We start from the raw sequence: 26,445 nt of genomic DNA, 5'->3' as shown, positions 1-26,445 counted from the left end.
TTTTGGTTTTTTGAGAAAGGGTTTTTCTGTAGCTTTGGAGCCTGTCCTGGAACTAGCTTTTGTAACATCATAGTATCTTAACGTACTGTTGTCTTTAGCAAAATATTCTCATGTTTGTGAACAATAAAAATTGTGCAAGTCCATCTTTCTTTCTGATGGGTGCAGAGATGTCACAGTTACACAGTGAACAACTTACTTACAGCTGGCTAGTTTCCAAAGCAAAGTTATAAAATTTCTTTCAAATGCTGAACAGTTGATGGCACACACCTTTAGATCCAGCACTCAGGAGGCATAAGCAGGTGAGTTCAAGGTCAGCCTGGTCTACAGAGTTCCAGGACAGTCAGGGCTACACAGAGAAATCCTGTCTCCCAAAACAAAATTCATTTCAAATTATATGAAGCTATATATATATATATATATATATATATATATATATTTAAAGATTTATTAATTTATTATGTATACAGTGTCTGTCTGCATGTATGTCTGCAGGCCAGAAGAGGGCACTAAATCTCATTACAGATGGTTGTGAGCCACCATGTAGTTTCTGGGAACTGAACTCAGGACCTCTGGAAGAGCCCTCAGTGCTCTTAACCACTGAGCCATCTCTCCAGGCCCTATGAAACAATATATATTTTAATATTTAATAAGCTTTTATTATTCTTTTAAGACAGGATCTCACTATGTAACCCAGGCTACTCCTGAACTTGTGATCCTCCTGCCAGCACTTGCGAAGTGCTGGGATTCCAGTCAGAGACTGGCCGTGGATATACTTTAATATGTTGGATATGATTGTAATGAGGCTTCCCGTGGAGAGTAAGCCTGGAAACTGCCTCTTCCTGCCAGAGCTTGTCCTGTCTGTGACCTGCCTCTGAATGCCGTTGTCTTTCTGTTTGACCAGGCATCCTTGCTGGCTTAAGTTATGGTTCAAAGCAAAAACCTTACTCCTGATAGCATTCATAGCACTAGCCATTCATCTCCTATGTTCTCCTTTTCTTTCCAGAATTTTTGTTTGTTTGTTCTGGCTTTGAGACAGGGCCTCATTATGTAACCCTGGCTGTCCTTGAACTCATGCTAGCCCTGTGCTCACAGAGATCCTCTTGCCTCTGCTTCCTGTGCTGGGATTAAAGGATGCGCCATCAAACCTGGCTCTTTCCTTCATTTTAACTTCAACTGGAACCAAAGATGGGCTCTATTCCTGAGGAGAACCTAGACATGGGTTCACTTAGAACACTTGCTCTTTGCTATGTCTGGTCTGTAGGCCGTTCGTGGCTGTGAAATGGAGAGGCTAAGAAAGACCAAGTGTGGATGAAGCAGGTTGGGTGAGGGTCGGCAGGTAGGAGTGGGGATGAGGCAGGTTGGCTGAGGGTCAGCAGGTAGGAGTGGGGATGAGGCAGGTAGGGTGAGGGTCAGCAGGGAGGTGCTCATAGATAAACATGTTCACTAACGCAGGGCTTCCACTGAACAGACATGTGGCTGCTGGCGATGGCCTCCTGAGCTCCACCATCTGGATTTGGAACCTCACGTCTCTATTCCTTCTCCCCTTGTAGTCAAGGATAAACCGTGAATTCCTGATCCTCCTGCCTCTGCCTTCCAGGTGCTGGGATCACAGGCATGTGCCACAATGCCTTTTGTTCTTCTGAACTGTCCTACTAATCAGCTGAATATGACCTATTTGTGTTTGATTGAATAGAATTCCTAAGCTGTGTGTCGGGCACTGATAACAGCCTTCTGGCTTGTTGGCTCCCAGAGTCAGTTGCCCCACTCGGGCAACCTCTGACTGATGCCTGGCTTATGGCCAGATGCCTTGGGCCTAGTTCCAAAGATGAGTTGTGGGGAGTGCCTTTCGACCATGAGACAGAAGACTTTGAACCAAACTCTATTTTATTAAAAATGAACAGTCTGGGGACTAAAGAAAGAAAATAGTGTTTCTCAAAGTTCTGGGACAACTTCACAGCCCCTGATGTGGGTTTCAAAGCCCCAGCTGGGGACCTGCATTTGGAACAAGTCCCTGTGAGGTCTTTAGTAGCCCAGTAGAAGTTGGAGACTCACTAGTAGAAGCTGGAGTGGAAGCTGGAGCTGCCCCATCCTTCTGGCTTTGTAGGGGCCCAGGGAGCGACTGACAGGACATTTTTCGGACAAGCTCAGCTGGCTCCTCTGAGGGTTCCCGGCATTCCTTTCTTTGAATCACTGAGGCACTGAAAGAGCTGACATGGTTACGGGTTGGGGAGCCACTGAGAAAAGGCCCAATGTGGCCCACTCAAAGCGTGGGGTCAGATCCAGAGCGGGCTGACTTGATTTGTAGAACCACCGAGCATGACACTTTTGCCAAATCTTAGTGGTTCAGCCTCTCCTCTTTCGAGTCTACATCTTGCCTTGCTTCACTGGGCATTTCCTCTCCCCTCCTTCCAATCTTATTTGTTATTTTTTATCACCCCATCGGATCTAATCTCTTTCTCAGGTACCAGATTCTAAGCCCTCTAAGTTTGTGCTCCGAGACTGCTGGCTGTGCACCAGGGCGGCACACCCTGTGCAGGGTGGCTCTTCTTGAGGGAGGGTAGGACTCTTTGAGCTTCACACTCCGCAGAAGGTGCTATTGTGTGCAGATACAGCTACCCTTATCCTGCCAGTCAGAGAGCCCAGGAGCCCTCCTAGTCAGACAAAGCAGAGACCTCAGCGAGGTGGGCCTGCAAGGTTTTAAAGGACACCATCTTGGCATCTTGGCACAACACAGGAATCTCATAAAAAGACACAGGGAGGTGATCCAGCCTGGGCCGCAAATGCACTTAGAAGCAGGGCTCCCTGCCTCTGTGCTGGGACTGTGGTAAGTCGAATACACTCCTGGAGAGTTGTAGAAAGGGAAGAAAATTGCATTCACCTAAATTCTCTCACAAAGAGAGAAAGCTGTCTGAGCTGGGAACAATATTTTGATAAGAGCTTCAGCCTGCGGCTGAGATCCCAGTGGAGGCTCAGGGGTGGGTGGAACTGCTCTGCCTGAGACATGAAAGGGATCTTAGAATTTTGCATTCTACCACAGAGTGTGAACAAAAGATGAAAGAAAAAGGCAGGAAAGGAAGCTGCTCTTGGGTGCTGTTCACGGCACGCTCCCCATCAACCTCTTTCTCAGGGTGTGTAGAGGGTGTACACGCTCATGTAGGTGTGTGGCTGGATGTATGTTACGTGTGTGAGCACATGGGGAGGCCAGAGGGCCACACTGGGTGCCTTCAGGTGCTCTCTGCATTGTGAGGCCTGGTCTCTCGCTGGACCTGGAGCTCATCTATTTGACGAGTGCTGCCGTTCTAGCATTTTATGTAGGTGCTGGGAATCCAAGCTCAGGGCCATTCCAGACTAAGTCATCACTCCAGCCACTATCTCCTCTCATTCTCAGAAGGATCCTATGCCGAGGGTCCAGTGTAGTATGTACACTGGATGTTTATCCAGGCATTTATGTATGGAAAGAACAAAGGGGTGGCCCTCAAGTGCCCCAGAGACTGGGCAAAGACACGGAAGGAGCCTGCAGTGGGGGATACCGCTAGAGGAGGGCGTCACTGAGCAGGATCTCCCAATGGCTTCTCTTTGTTACAGAGCTTTCTTGGGGTGGTGTCAGGCCCACTAGCAGCAGATGAGACAAATCTGAAAAGGGTCCCTTGAAAGAGCCTTGAGTGTTGATCTCTTCAAGCCAAGAGAGAAAAGAGATATCCTGCTCTAACCAGAAAAGCCTTCTGCTAGCCCACTGAGTCCTGAATCCTTCTGCTGTCCCCTCTGCTGCTGTCCTGGGCTAGCCTTAACCTGGAGATCCTCCTGTCTCGGCCTTCTGAGTGCTGGGGTATAGGTATGTGTCCCCACTCCTGGTTTCAGCTGCTTTCCCCAGTGACAGTTCTTTGAGGCGGTCAGGAAATGAAAACCCCAAAGATGGGCTCAGGCCCAAGTCTGAGGTCTATCACACAATTCTTGTTTTCTCTCAGTCTCTTTGTCCTTCCACCAGTTTCTCTAGAACAAAGGCAAGCTAGGGCACCTGAGAAAGCCACGTGAAACTGGGAACACGTGAGAAGGTAAAACTCGCACAGCAACCTAGGTCCCACGGAAAGTCCTGTGAGAGGCAGAAGCAGCACTGCCTTAGGACCCACGCTGCTAGCCAGCAAATGGGTGAGGCAGAAAAGGGTTTCTTTTCTGGTGTGGTACAATAACTGAATCCAGGACTAGTGTTCACAAAGAGAGGCCCTGAGCTGTTGGGTAGAGCAGAGCATCCTTGATGGACAGGTCTCCTTGAATCCAAGTTACACAACCCACCCTGGCTCCTTACCGAGTCTTGAAGGCCATCGAGCTTCTGTGGTAGGGGGGATGCTCATCTACCACCAATAGCCTAGGGATATCTGGGTAACCCCCTAGCTGCTCCCAGGGCAGGCTTGTGGGGGTCTTCTTTTCTATTGGGTGACTTGAAGAGGACACATCCATCTTCCATACGGCTTCCATCTGGTTCCCTTGTTGGCTAGGAATGGAAGCGCACAGACAGTATCAGGAGAGACGAAGAGACACGGGAATAGGCTGAGGAACCACAAGGTCCAAGGCCTCTGTGTCACCCTTACCTCCCCAACGTAGGATCTACGTCTTAGTTCCTGAGGCTCTGCTTCCAGGCACACGCCCTGGGGCTGAAGCTCTGAACAGGTCCCATTGGGGTAGGAGGTCACGGGAGGCATCTTGGCTGTTCAGAGGCTCAGCATGGCCTTTGGAGGCCACACGGTGGGAAGAATTAGGCTTATTTACATAGACAGACCAATGGTAGATACTGGGTCAACGTGCCCAGAGTAGAAATAGAGGTTTTCCCCCTGTATTTTTCAGAATTAGTCAGGCTGTCCCCACAAAACCACACGTTATCATACACATTCTGTCTCTGGATCTGAACCCAGAGCTGGTCAGGGCAGCTGAGCAGACAGGCCTTGAAGCTGCTGAGGTTTGTCCTCACTTGCTGCTACCTCCCCGGGCTGCCCCTGCTCCCTCCCCCTTCTCATCTCAGCCTGCCAACACCTACCCAGCTATCCGCAGGGGCACAGATTCCCGGTGCTGCTTGGGTGGAGGAGGTTGCTTGTTGGTGGCACCACTGGACCGGACTCTCTGGAGTAAGACTGGAGGTGACTTGCTTTTCCCTGGCTTGGCAGAGTTGGCCACAGGGACGTTCAGGTGGATGTTCCACTCTTGCTGGAGCTAGAGAAGCCAGCAGAAGGCATCAGGAAGATGGGAAAGGAGGCCTCTCTAGGATGGGAGGAAGTCTTGCCTGATTGCCACTGACCCTGCTGGGCTCTGGGTTGAGGAGTGGCTAAGGCCCTAGAAACCCAGGTCCTCAGCACATGATAGTTTCCTTCATTCTTATTTGCTGGGGCAGTTCCTACTTCCTCCTTTGTTGTAAAGAATCTGGACAATGGACAAAAGAGAAGAAAGGAAACTCCCATGGTTTACCCCAGTATGCCGTGTGCTGAGTGAAATAAGCAGACACAGAAAGACGGTCTATGTGGGATCCAAAAGAAAACATATCAAATATATCGAGGTAAAAAACAAAACAGTAGTTATCAAAGTTGGGGTGTGGACCAGGAAGTGGGGAGGTAGACCGAAGGACGGAGTAGAAAGCATGAATGAATAATTCTGGCTGCAATTGTAAGATGTTTTACCCGGTTCTTGAAGAAACGGTCCCCAAGGAGTTAGAATTCCCCAGGAACCTCGTGCAAGGGGCAGGGGAGATCTAAAGCCCGGGGGTTCCCCAGGAGGAGACTTCAGGGCTGACAGATAGAGCAAGATGGTCTGGGATGGGGCGGCATCTTGATCAGAACAAGGTATTTAGTTCTGCAGACCTCTGGGCTCTGTTTAAACCTAGAGCCCACGACAGTGCCCCAGCCAGACCAGCGAGAGACCCTTTCTCTGATCCTTCCCCCAGTGTGGTCACAACAATAAACCTCTCTCTGCTTTTCTCTGTTACTTTCTCTTTAATTAGCATCTGAAGGAAGGGTGATCAAGCCCAGCTTGTCAGCGCTGCCAGAGACCTGGCCTGTACCCTAAAAATTCCAGTAACAAAAGATGTTAAATATAGCACGAGGCTATAGTTAATAACAGGGAATCGTATTCAGGATTTTTGCCAACTGGATAGATTATAGTTACTTTTGCCACAGAGGGAAAGATAGGTCATTAAGTGAGATGATATGGTCCTTGTGAGGGGACAGACACATAGCTCCGCCCTGTCTTCCCCAGCAGCCTGCAGAAGAGTTACCTACAGGGAGCTGGAGAGATGGCTCAGAGGTTAAGAGCACTGGCTGCTCTTCCAGAGGTCCTGAGTTCAATTCCCAGCAACCACAGGGTGGCTGACAACCATCTGTACTGAGATCTGGTGCCCTCCTCTGGCATGCGGGCAAACATGGAGGCAGAATGTTGTATACACAATAAATAAATAAATCTTTAAAAAAAAAGAGTTACCTGCATTTTTAAGGGATTTTGGTTTAGGCAAATGCAGGATTCCTGCCTTCTTCACAAACAGGAATTTCAGGAACTAGCCAGTATGAGCAGGGTTGGAATTTTCTTAAAAAATGCCAGCACTTGGGAAGCAGAAGCAGGCAGATCTCTGAGTTCAAGGCCAATCTGGTCTACAAAGTGAGTTCCAGGACAGAGAAGCCTTGCCTTAAAAAAGGAAAGAAAAAAAAAGAAGAGAAAAGAAAAGAAAGAAAGAGATTCAAGAAAAGAAGAAAAACATACTCAATCATGAATATGGCTTCTCAGAGAGTGAGTTTATCAAAAGACATTTTAAATGTAGGTTTTAAGCATGGGAGTTAAGAGAAAAATCGGTACTCTGGGAAAGAATGAGAGGCCCAGGAAGCACGCGAGCTTCTCAAGGGAAAGTTTCAATTAAGTACTAGCATTAGCCATGAGCACTGTTCTGGTGACTCCCAAATCACATCTCCAAGGGTTGCTCAGACCCCACCCCTTTGGGGTAAGTGAGGTGATAGGTCAGCTCCAGCAGGGCCTCAGCGGGACTGTAATGTGATAAAGCAGGCCAGAGCCGCTATGGCTGCACCTGGAGTTTTGGTCAGGTTTACAGCCGGAATGGACACAATGTTAGTCACATTGGATTCCCATGTGCCCACAATTCTCTGTATCTGTCTTGCTTCAGTGGATATGTTCATTCATTTTACTACAGGCATCTTATTTCATCCTATGGACTACTCTTCCCTAAACATACACAATAAAACTCAGCGCAAATAAACCCACAAACACGTTAACAATTTTTATCACAAAGCCCCTGGAGAAATGAAAAACCAGATAGGCATGTCCAGCCTTATGACATTGTGACATGACAAAGTCACACTCTAGAACCACGCGCGCATGCGCGTGCATGCGCGCGCGCGCGCGCGCGCGCGCGCGCACACACACACACGCACGCACACACACACACATACACACACACGCACGCACACGCACGCACACACACGCACACACGCACACACACGTACACACACACACACGCACACACACACGCGCGCACACACATACACACATATACACACACGCACGCACACACACGTACACACACACGCACGTACACACACACGCACGCACACACACACACACACGCACGCACACACACACACACACGCACACACGCACACGCACACACGCACATAAAGAGGCCCTCTAAATGTTTTAATTAGCATGATGATTTGTGTTGAGCCTCCACATTGCTAGCTCTGCCGGGGGCACGAGGGTCACAGGTTAGCTGTGCCGGCCTCCCCATGGCCAGCAGATCCCACCCGAACTACTGTATAGTTTAAGAAAATGTGCTAGAACCAAAGGATTTAAGTTTCTAAATTGAAGTGGTGGACTAAATGCTCAATAATGTCACCAAAAATAGGCCCATACCAGGTGCACAGCGAAACTGCGAAACAGTGAAGACAGAGAGATTCTGCCAGCAAGAGAAGGAAAATCTCTCTCAGGATGATTTGGGGCTCTAAGCAGCATCCAAACCAAAAAGATACAGAGTGGTACTGCAAAGTAGGGGAAGACGGAGCCTGCTTGGGCTGCATAGGAAGGCGCTAGCCTATTGACTAGAAAGTAGGGCAGATTCCAGGCAAAGATGCCCTCAAGCCTGCACGGTGGCTAAAAAGGTGCGTGTCATGAAGGCCTACTGACCTGAGTGGAAGAGCCAACAAGGAAGGCAAGGCATGCATGGCAACCAGAGCTGAAGGGAGCAGGGAAAATTCTAGTTCTGAGGGGGACTGCAGGCCTCAGGTCCCCCTTCTCACACAGCTCCCTGTATTTATATAGTCCACAGCAGCTTTCCCTCGTACTCGGGCCCAGAGGCTCTCACACGCCCTCTCCTTTCCCATCACCCCACAGGCCCCCACACTGCACCCCCTCACTGGCTAGGTGGCAGGACAGGAGGCCCACCTTAGGGAACACGGTGGCCATGGTTTGCAAACACTCCCGGTGCTTCTCCTCCAGGTCCTTCTGCTTGTCTATCCAGGCCTGCAGCCTGAGGTTTTGCTGGCGGTCGATGTTTTCCAGGAAGATGTAGAGGTTCTGGGCCTTATAGGTGACCCTCATTTGTCGAATGGCTCCTATATGTTTGATTACTTCTTGTCTGGGAAGACAGAGAAGTGACTTAGCTGGTGGAGGGGTTTCCTCTTTCCTTCAAGCCGGCTGACTAGAGAGAGGCCTCCACTTCGTTAATTCTTGAGGGGGAAAGAGGAATGGGTATGTGAGAAGGAGCAGGGCGGTGGGAGGTGGCGTGAGGGGAGGAACCCGGGGCTGGAAGGGAAAAGTCAAGCAAACGGTACTGAGTGCAGGACAGGAAGCTAGGAGTTGGAGACGGGAAGAGTGGGTTTGGAGGGAAAGTCCACTATCAGGAAAACAACACAGAGATGCTCCTACACCTTCGAGTGTTGCCCAAGGCCTGCTACTAAACAGTCTTTGTTAGTCCCCTTTGCTAGGAGACCTGGGGGAGTCCCCCCATGGCTTTCCTGCCCATTGGCCCTACCCTGTTTTGCAGTGGCTACGCATGGGTGCCAGGTGGGTGCCGGCTGTCTGCTGGGCACCTACCGGAGGCTCTGGAAGCGTCTGTAGTGGATGTACTTCCTGCACAGGCACTGCAGCCTGAGGACACTCAGCTCCATGGCGACAGCGGTGACCTCCAGGGCCTTGCTGCGCAGGTACTGTGGCAGTAGCAGCTCTGATTCCGAGCTACCCAGGATCTGCAGGTTCTTCAACTGGCCCTCCATGTTTAGGTGGTACACCTTGTCCTTAGAGGTTACTGGGGCTTTCTGTAAAGAGGAGCGGCTCACCCTTCGGATGGACGTGCCAGTAATGGGAAAAGAAGCGCATTTCTTGGGTTTATTAGAAACCTGGCGGGTCCGTGATGTTTGCATCAACTCAGCCGAGTTCAGGGTCCTCTGGTTTCCCTGGCCAGGCTGCTGGGTGTGTGCAGACATGGGTAAATGGGACCTCCTGCTCTGGCGAGCAGACTGTGCCCTGCTTGGGGGAGGTGCTGATGATGGTTCTGACTTCTCCAGGTTCCTCCATCGGTTGGTGGTCACGAAGATCAGCTTCTCGGAACTGCCCTTCCGCTGCTCCCCGGAGGACTTCCTGGGGCTCCCTGGCTCCTCTTCCGGCTGGATGAGTCTCTGCCATTGCTGCCTGGCAGCTGCCTCTGCCTCCCACTGCCGTACCTTTTCCTGGTGCTCCTGCTCCAGCAGGGCCCACTTCTTCTGCCGCTGGAGCCACATCTCCTCTTCCTGCAGCCACTGCTGCCTCCTCGTCTCCCAGCTGAGTTCTTCCTCCCAGTGCTCCATGTGGCTCTCCAAAACCGTCCTCCTGGAGCTCCCTGGGGACAGACACTTCCCTGGATAGGACTTGTTTTGGACTTCATCCATCTCTTGGAAGCGGTCCTCCTGGTCTTTGCCTTCACGTTCTGGGGCCTCTTCAACCAGTTTTTCCCATCGTGTAGGGAACTTGGGGGCCTCTGAATGCAGCAGCACGGGTTCGAGGTGTTCGGTGTGTGCAGTGAACACATCCTTGCTCCTTGAATCTGCGACCGCGGCGGAGAGTAGCGGTTGTGCAGGTGCGGTGCTGCTATCCCAGGCCTTGGCCAGGCGGCTTGGGGAAAAGGGGAAAAACAGCTGTTTCTCCTCCTTGAGCTTCTGGTGGGCTTTTTCCAGGGCTACACCTTTCTCTGGAAGGGTCTCCTTCTCCGGGAGTTCTGGGGCATCAACGAAAACCTCCACGGGTTCTTCTAGAGCAGCAGCAGACTGAACCGTCTTCAGCTGGAATTCCAGGGCATGCTTGATCATGAGGAGGTCGTGGTATTTACCCCCCAGAACCTCTACCTGCTTTAGCAGGGCATCCCTTTTGCTCTCCAGGACTTGGATGGATTTTTGGAAGCACAGCCTCTGGCTGCTGAGCTCTTTGGTCATCTCCCCCTGCAGGTGTTTGTATTTTATCTCCAGACTCTTGTTCTCCTTGTGCTGCAGGATCAAGGCCTTGCTGAGGTTCTCCACCACAGTAGACATGTACCTGATGGCCTTGACCTCCCCTTTGTTGAACATGGCTGAGTCAAGGAGCTCCTGCAGCATGGACTTCACCTCTGAGACCTTTGTGCAGGTAGTGTTCTTGTCTTGGAGCATCTGCTCCGGGCTCAGCGGCTCAGGGAGGTGCGAGGAATTTTGTGGGTTTTTCTCCCGCCAGTCCTGCCAGAAGTTATGTTTGGACACTGGAAGATAGAGAGGAAAAAGGTAGCAGGCTCCCATAACGGGGCAGCAAGCCCACCAGGAAAGAAGTATACTGACTCTCCAGACCCTGCCCAGCCAGAATTCTTACCCACCCCTCTTTGGGACAGACAAGAATAAGGAGCTGACTGTGTGAGCCAGAAGGATGTTGTAAGAAGACACCCTGAGGGCCTGAGATTGCCTCAGGCCTAGCTTTAGGCCTACCAGCTGCACAGTGCCTGCAGAGCCAGAAAGGCCTGGACTAGTTGCCAGGCGCCACTCAGTTCAACCTACCCCTCATAAGGAGTTGCTTTTCTAATCTTGCCCTTTTCCCCTCAGCCCCACTCAGAAGTCTCCTGTCCGTCTCATGTTACCTCTGAACTCTGCATACAGACCATCTGTTACGACCACTCACAGGTTATTGTTGAATAACCGTCTCTGCCTATATGGGGAATCACATTGGACCTTCATCCCAAGAAGATACAGCAAGCACAGATTGTTTGCTGTGTGCAACCCCAGTGATAGATCTCCGCTCCAGGGCTGGTCATGATCATACATCTTCGTAGTTACTGTGTATAGGGCTGGTGCAATGACCATCTTGGAGCATCTTCTCAAGCACCACTGGCAAGAAGACAGGGGCTGGCTTTGGATGAGAGGCAAGAGCACATGTGGTGCTTAGAGATGCTGAGCTCAACCGACCTTCTTGCCAGCATTCAGACAAGCCATATGAGCCTGGGAGTCAGGATTCAGAGACCAAGTCACTTGGATCCAAATCGATTCTGTGCCATTTGCTTCGGGTACATTTCCTGCCTCCTTAGTGCCTCAGTTTCCTCGCTGGAAAAATGGGAACAACCATAGATTCTAATGCTTAGAGTACACACATTTGAGGCCAAGTAAAGTATTAAGTAAATGCTTAATAAATAATCCCCATGAGAAAAAAAAGATGCTGGTTGTTGGTGGATGCCTTTAAATCCAGCACTCGGGAGGCAGAGACAGGATAATCTCTGTGAGTTTGAGGCCAGCCTGGTCTACAGAGAGAGTTCCAGGACAGCAGGGCTACACAGAGAAATCTTGTCTCAAAAAAAAAATACAATACAAAACAAACAAAAAAGATACAGCTTTTGCCCTTTAAGGATGAAGAGATGGTCAGTTGGTAGAAACTTACTATATAAGCACAAGAGCCTAAGCTTAGATCCCCAGCACCAACATAAAAAGCAACACATGCTAGACACATCCATCACCCCCTTACTAGAGAGGCAGAGACAGGAATTGATATGGGATCCCCCCTCTGTATGCTGTGATTGCCACTGATTAATAAAGAAACTGCTTTGGGTCTATAGTAGGGCAGAACAGAGCTAGGCAAGAGAAAACTAAACTGAATGCTGGGAGAAGGAAGGCAGAGTAAAGAGAAGCCATAAAACCCTGCCAGAGACAGACACTGGATGGAACCTTGCTGGTAAGCCACAGTCACGTGGTGATACACAGATGAACAGAAATGGGTTAAATTAAGATGTAAGAGCTAGCCAATAAGAAGCTAGAGCTAACAGGCCAAGCACTGATTTAATTAATAAAATTTTTGTGTGGTTATTTTGGGGCTGAGCAGCTGGGAACAAACAAGTGGTCTTCTACAACAAATTGGCACTCCAACATGTGCTAGCTAAATCCACATACAACCTGAGAAGGATTGGAAAGGAACTCTAGACACAAAAAGAAAAAAGAAGAAGAAGAAGAAGAAGAAGAAGAAGAAGAAGAAGAGGAGGAGGAGGAGGAGGAGGAAGAAGTTGTTTAGCTGCATTTTTTTTTTCCGCAGCTCATTTAAGAGAGTTCGTCCTGATTCAGCAGAAGAAAAGAAAAGCATGGTTCCGAAGCGGCAGCTTCATGGGCTGTGCTTCTCAGGAGGCAGAGCACTCGAATGGGGTTTGTGGGCAGCATGCTGCAAGTTATTTGGTGGCAGTACGGGCCAACTGGTTACCAGAGTTGAGGTGGTGAGTGTGGTTCACACCTGGCAGTCTCAGAGGCAGTGAACAGACCTCCACCATGCTGGACTTGGTGGAGCCAAAAGGCAAAGCAACCTTAGTCCTAGTCAGGCCCCAGCTCGGCATTTTAAGAAGTGCTTCTGGGGGCTGGAAAGATGGCTCAGAGGTTAAGAGCACTGACTGCTCTTCCAGAGGTCCTGAGTTCAATTCCCAGCAACCATATGGTGGCTCACAGCCATCTATAATGAGATCTGGTGCCCTCTTCTGGCATGCAAGCATATACAGAAGGAATGTTGTATAATAAATAAATAAATCTTAAAAAAAAAAAAGAAGTGCTTCTGGTCAGAAAATAATTACAGATGCAACAATAAAGACAGATTCAGATTTAAAAAAAAGACTTCTAAATTGGTCACAGGGTTGGATAAATGTACAAGGCTTGGGAGAGAAAAAAATAGACACATTTATAAAAGGAAGTAAATGGTTATTTAAAAAATCAAAGTCTTTAAAGAGTCAGAGTAAACCTGTAGAAAAAGTAATAGAGTAAGAAAAATAAGCCACACAAAGATGGAAAATACACAGAGAGTCTGGATTATGTATATTATTGTGCTTTCTTTGAATTTTTTGACTGTGAAGGAGCTAAGTGCAGAGAGGCATTTCATTGTACAGGCTGCTAAGCTAAACCAACATATGTATCTTCAAGCCGTCTTGACTTCAAAATATGGGTCTAAGAATATGTTGCTCTGGAAAAGAGGTTCTTCTTTTGTTAACACAGAAGATGAGAACCTATGGATTCCTTCCAGACTAATGTGGCTTGATGGACCAAGACCCCCTGAAAAGTTGCCACAAACATCCCCCAAAAATTACTTCACCCAACAAAAAACAAGTAGCAGTTTGGAGAGAACTACAGCCAAATTTCCTAAATGATTGTTTATAAATGTTTGTTTGCATTTAAAGGGGGATATGATATAGAGATGGATACTTTGCATTGGTATGGATCTTAGTTTACTGATACAAATTTAAAGTCAATCTTGTTATATGTACATATCTGCTCTTGATTGAGGTATTATGTTGAGGCAGCTCATTTAAGAATGTAATGTACAATTAAGAAATACAGGTTAATAGATAATCATCATGATGGTTAGTATAATCATCTATAATAGTTAAGTGTGTAGTCATGTTAGTTAGATTTTTCTAGATATATATATAGAGAGAGATTTCAGTTATATAGGTATTCTTTAAATTTTTCAGAGACCTTCAGAATATGGCATTTAAAATGTTTTAAGAACTTAGGACTTTTCATGCCAATGAGATATATCTATTCCTGGCAGCACCAATAACTTCATGAGGAAGATGGGCACTGAAGAGGCTTCTTTTTTTTTAATATTTATTTATTTATTATGTATACAATATTCTGTCTGTGTGTATGTCTGCAGGCCAGAAGAGGGCACCAGACCTCATTACAGATGGTTGTGAGCCACCATGTGGTTGCTGGGAAATGAACTCAGAACCTTTGGAAGAGCGGGCAATGCTCTTAACCACTGAGCCATCTCTCCAGCTCCCTGAAGAGGCTTCTTATGGAGTTGTTTAGCCATTTGGGTAAGAAACTGCTCTTGTCTGGACTTCTTGATGCTATGCTGTATGAACTGGACATGCAGGACCCACAGAAAAATGACTGCTGAACTTGCCTAAAGAAGGTGAGATGGTCCTTCGGAGTTCCTGCTTCATGAAAGAGTCTGCCAGACATTGTGCAGGATACAGAAGAAAGTGAATGACAAACTGCCAGTATAGGTGGAACTGTCTTTGAAATTTCCTGCTTCATGTAAAAGTCTGCCGGATACTATGGGCCTGAAGGCTGAAGATGGGTGCCTGCAATGTTACAGAAGAACTTTGGGTGACTTCCCAGGCAGCGAGATGTCTCTGTTATTTCTAGAGTTTTGAAAGTTGCTTACAATGTACTTCCTGTTAACTTAGGTAATATTATATCATCTTGCAGTCTTTGATGAAGTTGAAGAACAGATAGTTATAGTTTCCTTAGTTATGATAAAAGATAAAGTAGATATACATGTTGTAACTGTAATTCTTGCTTGATACCTGTTTTGTTATATGTAATTTTACTATGTTAAAGTTAAAACCTTCCTTTTCATTTAGACAGGAAAGGGGAGGTAATGTGCGATTTCCCTCTGTATACCATTGGTTAATAAAGAAGCTTCTTTTGGCCAATGGCTTAACAGAATATAGCTAGACTGGAAAAGATATAGAGAGAGTAGGCAAAGTCAAAGAGAAGCCATGTAGCTGCTGCTCGGGACAGACAAGCTGGAACCTTGCTGGTAGGTCACAGCTACGTGGTGATACACAGATTAATAGAAATGGGTTAAATTGAGATGTAAGAGCTAGTCAATAAGAAGCTAGAGCTAATAGGCCAAGCGTTGATTTAATGAGTACAGTTTCTGTGTGGTTATTTTGGGACTGAACAGCCAGGAACAAACAAGCAGCCTCCTATAACAGGGAATCCCTGGGCTTTCTGGTCAACCAGTGCAGCCCACTGGAAAGCTCTTGGTTCAGTGAAAGACTATCTCAAAAAATAAGGTGGGGAATAACTGAGGAAGACTCCCAGTATTAATCTCTGGCCTACACACAAACTGCACAAATTACACTCTTTAAAGAAAATAAGTATACAAATAACTATACTTCAAGATCCAGCGTGGTGAAGATAATAGGACAGATAGTCTCTGTTTTCCACTTCTTCCGCCTGCTACATTCAACTTCACTCAATTTTGTTTCTTTTGAGACAGAGTTTTTCTAAATAGCCCTGGCTGTCCTGGAACTCACTCTGTAGATCAGGCTGGATAGGAACTCAGAGAGATCCTCCTGCCTTTGCATCCCAAGTGCTAGCATTAGAGGATGAGCCACCATACACAACTTCAATGTCACTTAGTTGATAATGATAATGAACTTGTCCAAAAGAATTCAGGGAAATGCTAATGCTAGCTGCTGTTTATTAAGCCTGGACTGTTCCAAGCATGGTGTCAGACATTTCATAGCCCATGCACACCTCTCCCCAACCCTGGAGGTAGATAATGCCCTCTTCATTTTACATATGAAAAAGCAGATTCATAGAGATAAAATAAAGATGCCCAGCCGGGCAGTAGTGGCGCAAACCTTTAATCCCAGCACTGGGGAAGCAGAGGCAGGTGCATCTCTGTGAGTTCAAGAGCAGCCTGGTCTACAGAACTAGTTCCAGGACAGCTAAGGCTACATAGAGAAACCCTGTCTTGAAAAACAAAATAAAAACAAAATCCCAAAGCTATATAGCCCCAAATTGGTAGAAGTGGGATTCAAGTTGAAATCACACTCCAAAGGCCATGCTCTCGAGTGTGACTAACCAAAGCAAGGGACTGGGTTCTGTCATAGTTTTCCTGTGGACCCTTCTGAAGTCTCTGAGCTTCAGGACTCTGATCTACAAAATGCAGGAGGTCATCTGGGGCCAGTCTTGTGTGGGTAGGAGTAAAATGCCAAGGTTTAGTCAGGCTGGTGACTGACCAGCTTAGGAGAATCCAGAATCAGGAAGGCTCCAGAGGAACTTCCAGTCAAAGCTTACCAAACCCTGGCTTGGCAGCTGGGATGGAGAAGGAAAAGATGTTCCTCAAGCTCTGCCTATAAATTTGCAAATTTAGGCCTTTTTCCCCAGAACCTGTGTGAGGCCACAGCTCCAGGGAGTACCAGGGAGTACTTAAAAGCCCATTTTCACCTCACTTCTACCTATATCTTTTTGTTTGTTTGTTTTTCAAGATAGGGTTTCTTGTTTTGTTTTGGTTTGGTTTTTCGAGACAGGGTTTCTGTGTAGCTTTGGAGCCTGTCCTGGAACTAGCTCTGTAGACCAGGCTGGCTTCGAACTCACAGAGATCCACCTGCCTCTGCCTCCCGAGTGCTGGGATTAAAGGCATGCGCCACCCCCGCCCGTACAAGACAGGGCTTTTTTGTGTAGCTTTGGAGTCTGTCCTGGCACTCGCTCTGTAGGCCAGGCTGGCCTCAAACTCAGAGAGATCCACCTGCCTCTGACTCCCGAGTGCTGGGATTAAAGACGTGTGCTACCATCCCTTGGCTCCTTACTTATATTTAAAAATTATTTTTACTTTATAGATATCAGTGTTTTTGGTCTGTGCACCATGTACATGTAGTGCCTGTAGAGGCCAGAAGAGGGCACCAGACACCTTGGAAGTGGAGTTACAGACAGCTGGGAATCGAACCCAGGTCCTCTGAGAGATCAACCTGTGCAGTGCAGCTCAGAACAGCTTTGTGACCAGCGTGGTCGCACACCCCAGCTCTGCACCCTGGCTTCCTCCTCTGCTGTCTGCTGCATGTGTGATATGGAGGAAGGGCAGACCCTGCAGATCCCGATCCCCCTGAGACCTCTTCCCCTGAGACGGCATCCAGCCCATCCCCACCTGGGCCTCCGAGGGGCTCCCAGAACCTACTTTGTGTCCTTTTCTTTTGTTCTTCAATGAGAGTGGAGCAAAGAGAGATGAGAGACTCGATGCCTCCTTTGGTGGCCATGAGGGACAGAGGCAGTACTTTCTCCATCACCTCGATCCATTCGTCCAGGGCTTCCTCTTCCTCCACATTTCCCCGGTTCTTCACCTCATAGGTCAGACTGTCACCTGGACGGGGCGGGGGCCAGGCTGAGCCAGTCTGCCTTCTGGGGACCCCCACGGAGCCCGACAGCACAGGGTTGCGGGCAGACCTGAGGGTGAACACTAGCTATTGGGTGGGTCACTTCCTTGAGCTTGGGTTTCCTTTCCTGCGAAAGGGTGGGGCAAAGATGAGTGACGTAATGCTTATGAAATGATTGAGCCGGGGCCTGCCGTGCAGAAATACAGTAGACATGAGAGATTGTTGTCAAGGTGTGAGGCCCGCCCAGATATGCCTGTTGTATAATCTAACGCCGGACCACGAAGTGGGTGAAGTAGAATCAGCAACTTTCTTTGTGCTTCTGTTCGTCTGTCGGCGTGAAGGAGAATCTTACAATGCAGCCTAGGCAGCCACGCTTGCCTGTGTAGGTCTGTGTGTCGCCCAGAGGGCACGGTGGGGTGTCTCCTCTCCCTGAACCTGGAACTGCAACCGTTTCTGCTGGGCTGGCTGCCACCCACCTTTCTCCACTTCCCAGTGCCGAGGTATAGCCACATACTGCCACTCTCTGCTTTTAAATTTTTTTTTGAATTATTTTTATTTTTATTGAGCTCTACAATTTTTTCTGCTCCCCTCCTTACCTTTCCCCTCCCTTAAAACCCTCTCCTAAGGTCCCCATAATCCCAATTTACTCAGGAGATCTTGTCTTTTTCTACTTCCCATGTAGATTAGATCTACGTATGTCTCTCTTAGGGTCCTCATTGTTGTCTAAGTTCTCTGGAATTATTATTTGTGGGCTGGTTTTCTTTGCTTTATGTTTAAAAAACACTTGTGAGTAAGTACATGTGATAATTGTCTTTCTTGGTCTGGGTTACCTCACTCAAAATAATGTTTTCTAGCTCCATCCATTTGCATGCAAAATTCAAGATGTCATTATTTTTTCTGCTGTGTAGTACTCCATTGTGTAAATTTACCACATTTTCCTTATTCATTCTTTGGTCGAGGGGCATTTAGGTTGTTTCCAGGTTCTGACTATGACAAACAAAGCTGCTATGAGCATAGTTGAGCACATGTCTTTGTGGCACAATTGAGCATCCTTTGGATATATGCCCAAAAGTGGTATTATTGGGTCTTGAGGAAGGTTGTTTCCTAATTTTCTGAGAAATCGCCACACCGACATCCAAAGGGGCTGTACCAGCTTGCATTCCCACCAGCAATGCAGAAGTGTTCACTTTTTCCACACAACCTCTCCAGCATAAGTTGTCATCAGTGTTTTTATCTTGGCCATTCTTTCAGGTGTAAGAAGGAATCTCAGAGTTGTTTTGATTTGCATTTCTCTGATGGCTAAGGATGTTGAACATTTCCTTAAGTGTCTTTTAGTCATTTTAGATTCCTCTGTTGAGAGTTCTCTGTTTAGGTCTGTACTCCATTTTTTATTGGATTATTTGTTCTTTTGATGACAAATTTCTTGAGTTCTTTGTATATGTTGGAAATCAGACTTCTGATGTGGGATTAGTGAAGATCTTTTCCCATTCTGTAGGCTGTTGTTTTGTCTTGTTGACTGTGTCCTTTGCTTTACAGAAGCTTTTTAGTTTCAATAGGTCCCATTTATTAATTGTTCTTTCAATGTCTGTGCTGCTGGAGTTATATTTAGGAAGTGGTCTCCTGTGCCAGTGTGTTCAAGTGTACTTCCCACTTTCTCTTCTATAAGGTTCAGTGTGGCTGGCTTTATGTTGAGGTCTTTGATCCATTTGGACTTGAGTTTTGTGCATGGTGATAGGTATGGGTCTATTTTCATTCTTCTACATGTTGATATCCAGTTATGCCAGCACCATTTGTTAAATATGCTTTCTTTTTTTCATTTGATATTTTTTGCTTCCTTGTCAAAATTTGGGGGTTTGAAGATGTGTGGATTGATATCTGGGTCTTCTGTTCAGTTCCATTGGTCCTCCTGTCTGTTCTTATGCCAATATCAGTCTGTTTTCAGTACTGTACCTCTGTAGTAGAGTTTGAAGTCAGAGATTGTGATGCCTCCAGAAGTTCCTTTATTGTACAGGACTGTTTTGGCTATCCTGGGTTTTTTGATTTTCCATATGAAATTGAGTACCGTTCTTTGGAGGTCTTTGAAGAATTTTGCTGGGATTTTGATGGGCATTGCATTGAATCTGTTGCTGATTGCTTTTGGTAAGATTGCCGTTTTTACTATGTTAATTCTACCTACCCAAGAGCATGGAAGATCTTTCCACTTTCTGGTGTCTTCTTCAATTTCTTTCTTCAAAGATTTAAAGTTTTTGTCATACAAGTCTTCCACTTGTTTGGTTACAGTTACTCTGAGATATTTTATTCTACTTGTGGCTATTATGAAAGCTGATGTTTCTGTGATTTCTTTTTTAGCCCTTTTATCATCTATGTACAGGAGGGCTACTGAGTTTGTTTTTTTTTTTAAAGTTAATCTTGTATCCTGCTACATTACTGAAAGTGTTTATGAGTTGTAGAGTTCCTTGATAGAATTTTTGGGGTCGCTTATATAAACTATCATATCATCAGCAAATAGTGAAAGTTTGACTTTTTTTTTCAATTTGTATCCCCTTGATCTCCTTTGGTGTCTTATTGCTCTAGCTAGTACCTCAAGAACTATATTGAATAGATATGAAGAGAATGGACAACCTTGTCTTGTTCCTGATCTCAGTGTGATGGCTGGGAGTTTTCCAATTTTGTGGAGTACAGGTTTTCAAAATATGACCTGATGATTCTCTGTATTTCCTTCGTGTCTGTTATTATGCCCCCCTTTTCATTTTTGATTTTATTAATTTGGATATTCTCTCTCTGCCTTTTGGTTAGTTTGGATAAAGGTTTGTCTATTTTGTTGATTTTCTCGAAGAACCAAATCTTTGTCTCATTAATTTTTTTAAATATTTATTTCTGTCTGTGTGTATGCCTGAAGGCCAGAAGAGGGCACCAGACCCCATTACAGATGGTTGTGAGCCACCATGTGGTTGCTGGGAATTGAACTCAGGACCTTTGGAAGAGCAGGCAATGCTCTTAACCTCTGAGCCATCTCTCCAGCCCCTGTCTCGTTGATTTTTTTTGTATTGTTTTCTTTGTTTCTATTTTGTTGATTTCAGCTCTCAATTTGACTATTTCCTGCCATCTAGTTCTCATTGGTCAGTTTGCTTCTTTTTGTTCTAAAGTTTTCAAATGTTCTGTTAATTCACTAGTGTGGGGTTTTTCCAGCTTCTTTATGTAGACATTTAGTGCTTTGAACTTTCCTCTTAATACTACTTTCATTGTGTCCTATAAATTTGGGTATGTTGTGTGGTCATTTTCATTGAATTTTAAGAAGTGTTTAATTTCTCTCTTTATTTCTTCCTTGACCCATTGATAATTTAGGTGAACATTATTTAATTTCCACGTGTTTGTGGGCTTTCTGGAATTAGTATTGCTGTTGACTTCTAGTTTTAAATCATGGTGATCTGATAAAATGCATGGGGTTATTCCAATTTTTTTGTATTTGTCGAGGTTTGTTTTGTTACTGAGTATGTGGTCAATTTTTGAAAATGTTCCATGAGGTTCTGAGAAGAAGGTATGTTCTATTTTGTTTGGATAGAATATTCTATAGATGTCTGTTAAGTCCATTTGAGTCATAACATCTGTTACTTCCCTTATTTCTCTGTTCATTTTTTGTCTGATTGACCTGTCCAGTGGTGAGAGGGGAGTGTTGAAGTTCCCACTATTAGTGTGTGGAGTTTAATGTATGGTTTAAGCTTTAGTGGTGTTTCTCTTACATATGAGGGTCCCCTTGTTTTGGGGCATACATGTTTAGTATTGAGATTTCCTCTTGATGGATTTTTCCTGTGACTAATATGAAATGTCCTTCTTTGTCTCTTTTGATTGATTTTAGTTAGAAGTTTATTTTGTTAGATATTAGGATAGCTATACCTGCTTGTTTCTTAGGTCCATTTGATTGGAATATTTTTTTCCCAGCCCTTTACTCTGAGACAATGTCTGTCTTTGAAGTTAAGGTGTGTTTCTTGTATGCAGAAGAGGGATGGATTCTGTTTTTGTATTCAATCTGTTAGCCTGTGCCTTTTTATAGGTGAGTTGAGTCTATTTATATTAAGTGATATTAATGTCCAGTGATTGCTATCTCCTGTTAATTTAGTTTTCATTGTTGGAGATGTTAATTTTGCGGGTTTTTTTGTTTTTTGTTTTTGTTTTTTTTTTGATTTTCGAGACAGGGTTTTTCCGTAGCTTTTGGTTCCTGTCCTGGAACTAGCTCTTGTAGACCAGGCTGGCCTCGAACTCACAGAGATCCACCTGTCTCTGCCTCCCGAGTGCTGGGATTAAAGGCGTGTGCCACCACTGCCCGGCTAATTTGTGTGTTTTTCCCTTTTTTGGGATTTGCTGCTATGAGACCATCAATTCTCTGTGTTTTTGTTGGTGGAGCCAACTTCCTTGCGTTGGAGTTTTCCTTCTAGTATTTTGTGTAGGGCTGGATTTGTTGCTAGGTATTGATTAAATCTGGTTTTGTCATAGAATATCTTGTTTTGTCCTTCTGTGGTGATTGAAAGTTTTGCTGGGTAGTCTGGGCTGGCATTCATGGTCTCTTAATGTCTGCATAATGTTTGACCATGATCTTCTGGCTTTTATTGTCTCCAATAAAAAGTCAGGTGTAATTCTGATAGGTCTGCCTTTATATGTTACTTGGCCTTTTTCCTTTGCAGCTCTTAATATTCTTAGCTTACTCTGTATGTTTAGTGTTTTGATTATTATGTGGCAAGGGGACTTTTTTGGGGGGGGGGTCCAGTCTATTTGGTGTTTTTTAAGCTTCTTGTATCTTCATAGGCATGTCTTTCTTTAGGTTGGGAAAGTTTTCTTCTATGATTTTGTTAAATATATTTTCTGTGCTTCTGAATTGAACTTCTCCTTCTTCTATACCAATTATTCTTAGATTTGGCCTTTTCATTGTGTCCCATATTTCCTGGATAGTTTGCATTAAGATTTTGTTAGATTTAATGTTTTCTTTGACCGAAGAGTCTATTTCCTCTATTGTATCTTCAGCGTTTGAGATTCTCTCTTCCATCTCTTGTATTCTGTTGTTTATGCTTGTGTTTGTGGTTCCTGATCGTTTTCTCAAGATTTCTGTTTCTATAATTCCCTCGGCTTGTGTTTTCTTTATTGTCTCTATTTCAGTTTTCAAGTCTTGAATAGTTTCCTTTATATGTTTGATTGCTTTTTCTTTGTTTTCTGATGGAGGAGGGTCATCTGTCTATGTGTTACTTTCATTGGTTAATAATGAAACTGCCTTGCCCCTTTGATAGGACAGAAAATTAGGTAGGCGGAGTAAACAGAACTGAATGCTGGGAGGAAGAAGGCAGTGAGGCAGACACTATAGCTCTCCTCTCCAAGATGGATGCAGGTTAGAATCTTCCTGGTAAGCCACCACCTCGTGGTGCTACACACATTAATAGAAATGGGTTAATCAAGATGTGAGAGTTAGCCAGTCAGAGGCTAGAGCTAATGGGCCAAGCAGTTTTTAAATGAATACAATTTGTGTGTTGTTATTTCGGGTGTAAACCTAGCTGTGCAGGAGCCGGGCAGGAGCTGGGCAGGATGAAAAGCAGGCCTGCCCGCAGCTCCTCACTATAGTTTTCTTTAAGGGATTTGCTGATGTCTTCCAATTTTTTGTTTGTCTTTTCCTCCATTTCTTTGAGGGAATTTCTCATTTCCTTTTTAAGAGTTTCAAATATTCTCCTGAAGTTATTTTTTAGGTCATTTTCTTCTGCTTCATCTCTATTTGGTTGTTCAAGTCTTGCTATTGTTGGGTCTTTAGGTTTTACTGGTGTTGTGTTGCTCTTTGTGGTATTGCGTGTGTTCTTACCTTTTCTACTCATCTTTTCCTCTAATTCGTGTGGTTGGGGCTGTCAGTGATTCTGTTAATTAATCTTCTAGGTGCCAGTGAATCCAAGGCTCAGATGGTTGTTCCTCGTGGTGCAGTCAGTGTCACGGTTCTAGTTATCCCATTAGTCACCCCGTGTTCATGGAGGTCTCTCAGTGCTCCCAGGCTTTGCTCCACTCCCTTGGAGTTTGCTGTCTCAGGCCTGCTCTAGCCTAGGTTGTCTCCTTTGACCTGTTTCTGTAAATCCTGGTCTGGATCCACTCCTGCAAAGGTCTCTGGCTCCCGTTGGAGTTCCCAGGCTTGGGTGTGCCCAGACCCGTAGAGGATCTGGCTCAGTGTTACTCCCTAAGATGTCCCAGGCTCACTCCTGGATCTGCAGAGATCTCTGGTTCCTGCCTACTCCATTGGAGGTCCCAGATTCATGCCCAGACTGGCAGAGGTCCTGGCTCAGGCCTAGTTCTTCAGAAGTCCTAGACTCCACCCAGGCCCACAGGGGTCCTGGCTTAGGTCTACTCTCTTGAAGGTCCCAGATTTACATCTAGGCCCTCAGTAGTCTTTGGCTTTGGCTAACTCTCTTAGTGGTTGCTCCCTGTCCACTCTCTGCTTTTCTGTCACTTCTGGGAGTCTGAACTTAGGTCCTCAACTTTGCACAGCAGGTACTTATCCACTGGGCCACCTTGGCTGGATTGAGGGATGCACCTGTGGGTGAGTGCAATTCCAGAGGGTTCTGACCTAATCAGTAAATTATTCCACTGATACATTCACAATCTAGGTGGACTCCTGTGGGGGAGTGATAAGGACCATGTTGGAGAAAGTGGGGGTATGCCTTTAAATGGTATGTCTTGACCCTGGCCTCTTCCTGTTCTCTGCTTTCTGGTTACGTGAGTGGACCAGCCTCCTCTGCCACAATCCCACTGTCACCTTGGCTTCTGGCTGGCCTGGGGCCTAAAGTGATAGGGTCAAGAGACCATGACTGACACCTCAGGTTCCAGGAGCCAAATCGAACCTTGTGTCCTTTCTTTCTCTCAGGTATTTGTTGGAGCAACAAAAGACTTGACTGATGCAGCCCTTCTGGAGTGGGGGTCACCTGCTGTGATGTCAGAGCTGATGCAGTCCTTCTGGGGAGGGGGTCACCTGCTGTGATGTCAGAGCTGATGCAGTCCTTCTGGGGTGGGGGTCACCTGCTGTGATATCAGCTGATGCAGCCCTTCTGGGGTGGGGGTCACCTGCTGTGATATCAGCTGATGCAGTCCTTCTGGGGTGGGGGTCACCTGCTGTGATATCAGCTGATGCAGCCCTTCTGGGGTGGGGTCACTTGCTGTGATGTCAGAGCTGATGCAGCCCTTCTAGGGTGGGGGTCACCTGCTGTGATGTCAGCTGATGCAGCCCTTCTGGGGTGGGGGTCACCTGCTGTGATGTCAGCTGATGCAGCCCTTCTGGGGGTGGGGGTTCACCTGCTGTGATGTCAGAGCTGATGCAGCCCTTCTGGGGTGGGGGTCACCTGCTGTGATATCAGCTGATGCAGTCCTTCTGGGGTGGGGGTCACCTGCTGTGATATCAGCTGATGCAGTCCTTCTGGGGTGGGGGTCACCTGCTGTGATATCAGCTGATGCAGCTCTTCTGGGGGTGGGGGTCACCTGCTGTGATGTCAGAGCTGATGCAGTCCTTCTGGAGTGGGGGTCACCTGCTGTGATATCAGAGCTGATGCAGTCCTTCTGGGGTGGGGTCACCTGCTGTGATGTCAGAGCTGATGCAGTCCTTCTGGGGTGGGGTCACCTGCTGTGATGTGTGTACTGGCAACCATCACTGGGGAAGAGGTTTTACAATGTGTTCTTTGCTGTCCCATATCCACCACCCCCATTCCTTTCCTCGCAAGTGCTGACTTAGGTGGAGAAAAGAAAAGCCTGGGCCAGCAGGGCCCAGCACCTTGGGGAAGTACTAGCTCTCAGAACTGTGCCAAGCCTATAGACTCACCCCAGTCCCCCAGCCAACGGAGGATCTCATACAGGTGTTTCTCTTTAGCCTTGGCGTCTTTGGAGAAGGAGGCAATTTTTTCCAGCAAGATGAATCTCTTCTTGCCTTTTTGCTCTGGTTGGTGAGGTTTTGCCTTTTCTTTTAAGTCATATCCCAGTTCTTCCTGGAAACGATTGATGGCACAATTGACATTGTCCAGGATGTCTGAGAGCTGGGTGGAAATATCCTGTATGGGGGGGGGGCAGATGGCAGAGGTTAGGAGGGTAGATCCTGGGGTCAGCTGTCCATGTTTTAGCAGCATGGTCCCAGACAAGTTGCTAAACTCTAGATCCCAAGTTTTCTCACTGGCAAAGTAGAGCTCATCATAGCACTTAATGTCATAGGCTTTAGGAGAAAGGCATGAACCGGTATTGTATGTAGAACCGTGCCCGGAACACGAAGAGAACATCAGCTCTCATCATCTTAATTTTTAAGCTCAGTGACACTAAAGGCCCATAGTGAACTCACCTTCAGAATTTCAGAACTTGCTGGGGACATCTGGAATTTCACAAGGACTCAGAGGCAATAGGGGGAAAAAAGCAAAAAACAAAACGAAGCCCCCAAAACTGAATCCCAAAGAAACACTGTGGATCAAAAGTTCAAGAATGTGTCCTTGGCTGTCCTGTGTCCACCACCCCCATTTCGCTTCTTACAAGTACTGACTTTGGTGGGGACGGAGGAGTTTGGGACGGTGCAGTAGCAGAGTCTCATATACAAGGTGACCTGAGCCTTTGGACACCACTCCAAGTGTTTCCAGGGCACAGCTTAGGGGATTCTAGTAGTCTGTCAACACAGAATCTGAATTTTAAAATCCACCCCCCCACACACACCTTTTGGCACCCATCACTAGGCAGGCGCTGTCCAGGGTCCTCCTGCCCACTTATCTAGGGGCATTACCATACAGCCTGCCTTACAGGAGTGGTTAGTCTCAGCCTACCCTTACAGAAGTCAAATACGGGATGCAGACACTCTGAACTCATCTCTGCAATCCCAGGACCCCCAAAGGCCCAAGGACTGGAATCTTGTGTAAACATGAGATCAGTTCCCAGCCTCGACATCAGACTCCAATAGAAGGATGTTTCCTCATCTCTGGGGTTACCTCCTGAGTCCGAATTAGCTGAGCAGCCTCAATCTTCGAGATGATAGCCTTCACTGACGTGGGAGTCACCAAGTGTGGCGGGTTGTCCTTCTCCAT

General features: G+C 46.5%; 1 protein-coding gene across 1 annotated transcript; it reads right to left on the bottom strand.

Annotated features, from left to right (window-relative positions):
• Positions 1–1,922: 1,922 nt before the first annotated feature.
• Positions 1,923–26,445, bottom strand: Fam186b (family with sequence similarity 186 member B). The gene is made up of 8 exons (XM_041642764.1): positions 26,350–26,445; positions 25,212–25,437; positions 17,188–17,370; positions 9,076–10,741; positions 8,425–8,617; positions 5,030–5,202; positions 4,304–4,489; positions 1,923–2,207 (listed from the first exon to the last, which is right to left on the bottom strand). The coding sequence occupies exons 1-8, from the start codon at positions 26,443–26,445 to the stop codon at positions 1,973–1,975; spliced, it is 2,958 nt and encodes a 985-aa protein (XP_041498698.1). The 3' UTR covers positions 1,923–1,972.

Source organism: Microtus oregoni, unplaced genomic scaffold (assembly GCF_018167655.1).
Source record: "Microtus oregoni isolate MIOR12 unplaced genomic scaffold, Mior012 000077F_ref0000221, whole genome shotgun sequence".
Classification (NCBI taxonomy): Eukaryota; Metazoa; Chordata; class Mammalia; order Rodentia; family Cricetidae; genus Microtus; species Microtus oregoni.
The sequence above is the reverse complement of the archived record's forward strand: the minus strand, read 5'-3'. Positions and strand labels throughout refer to the sequence as shown.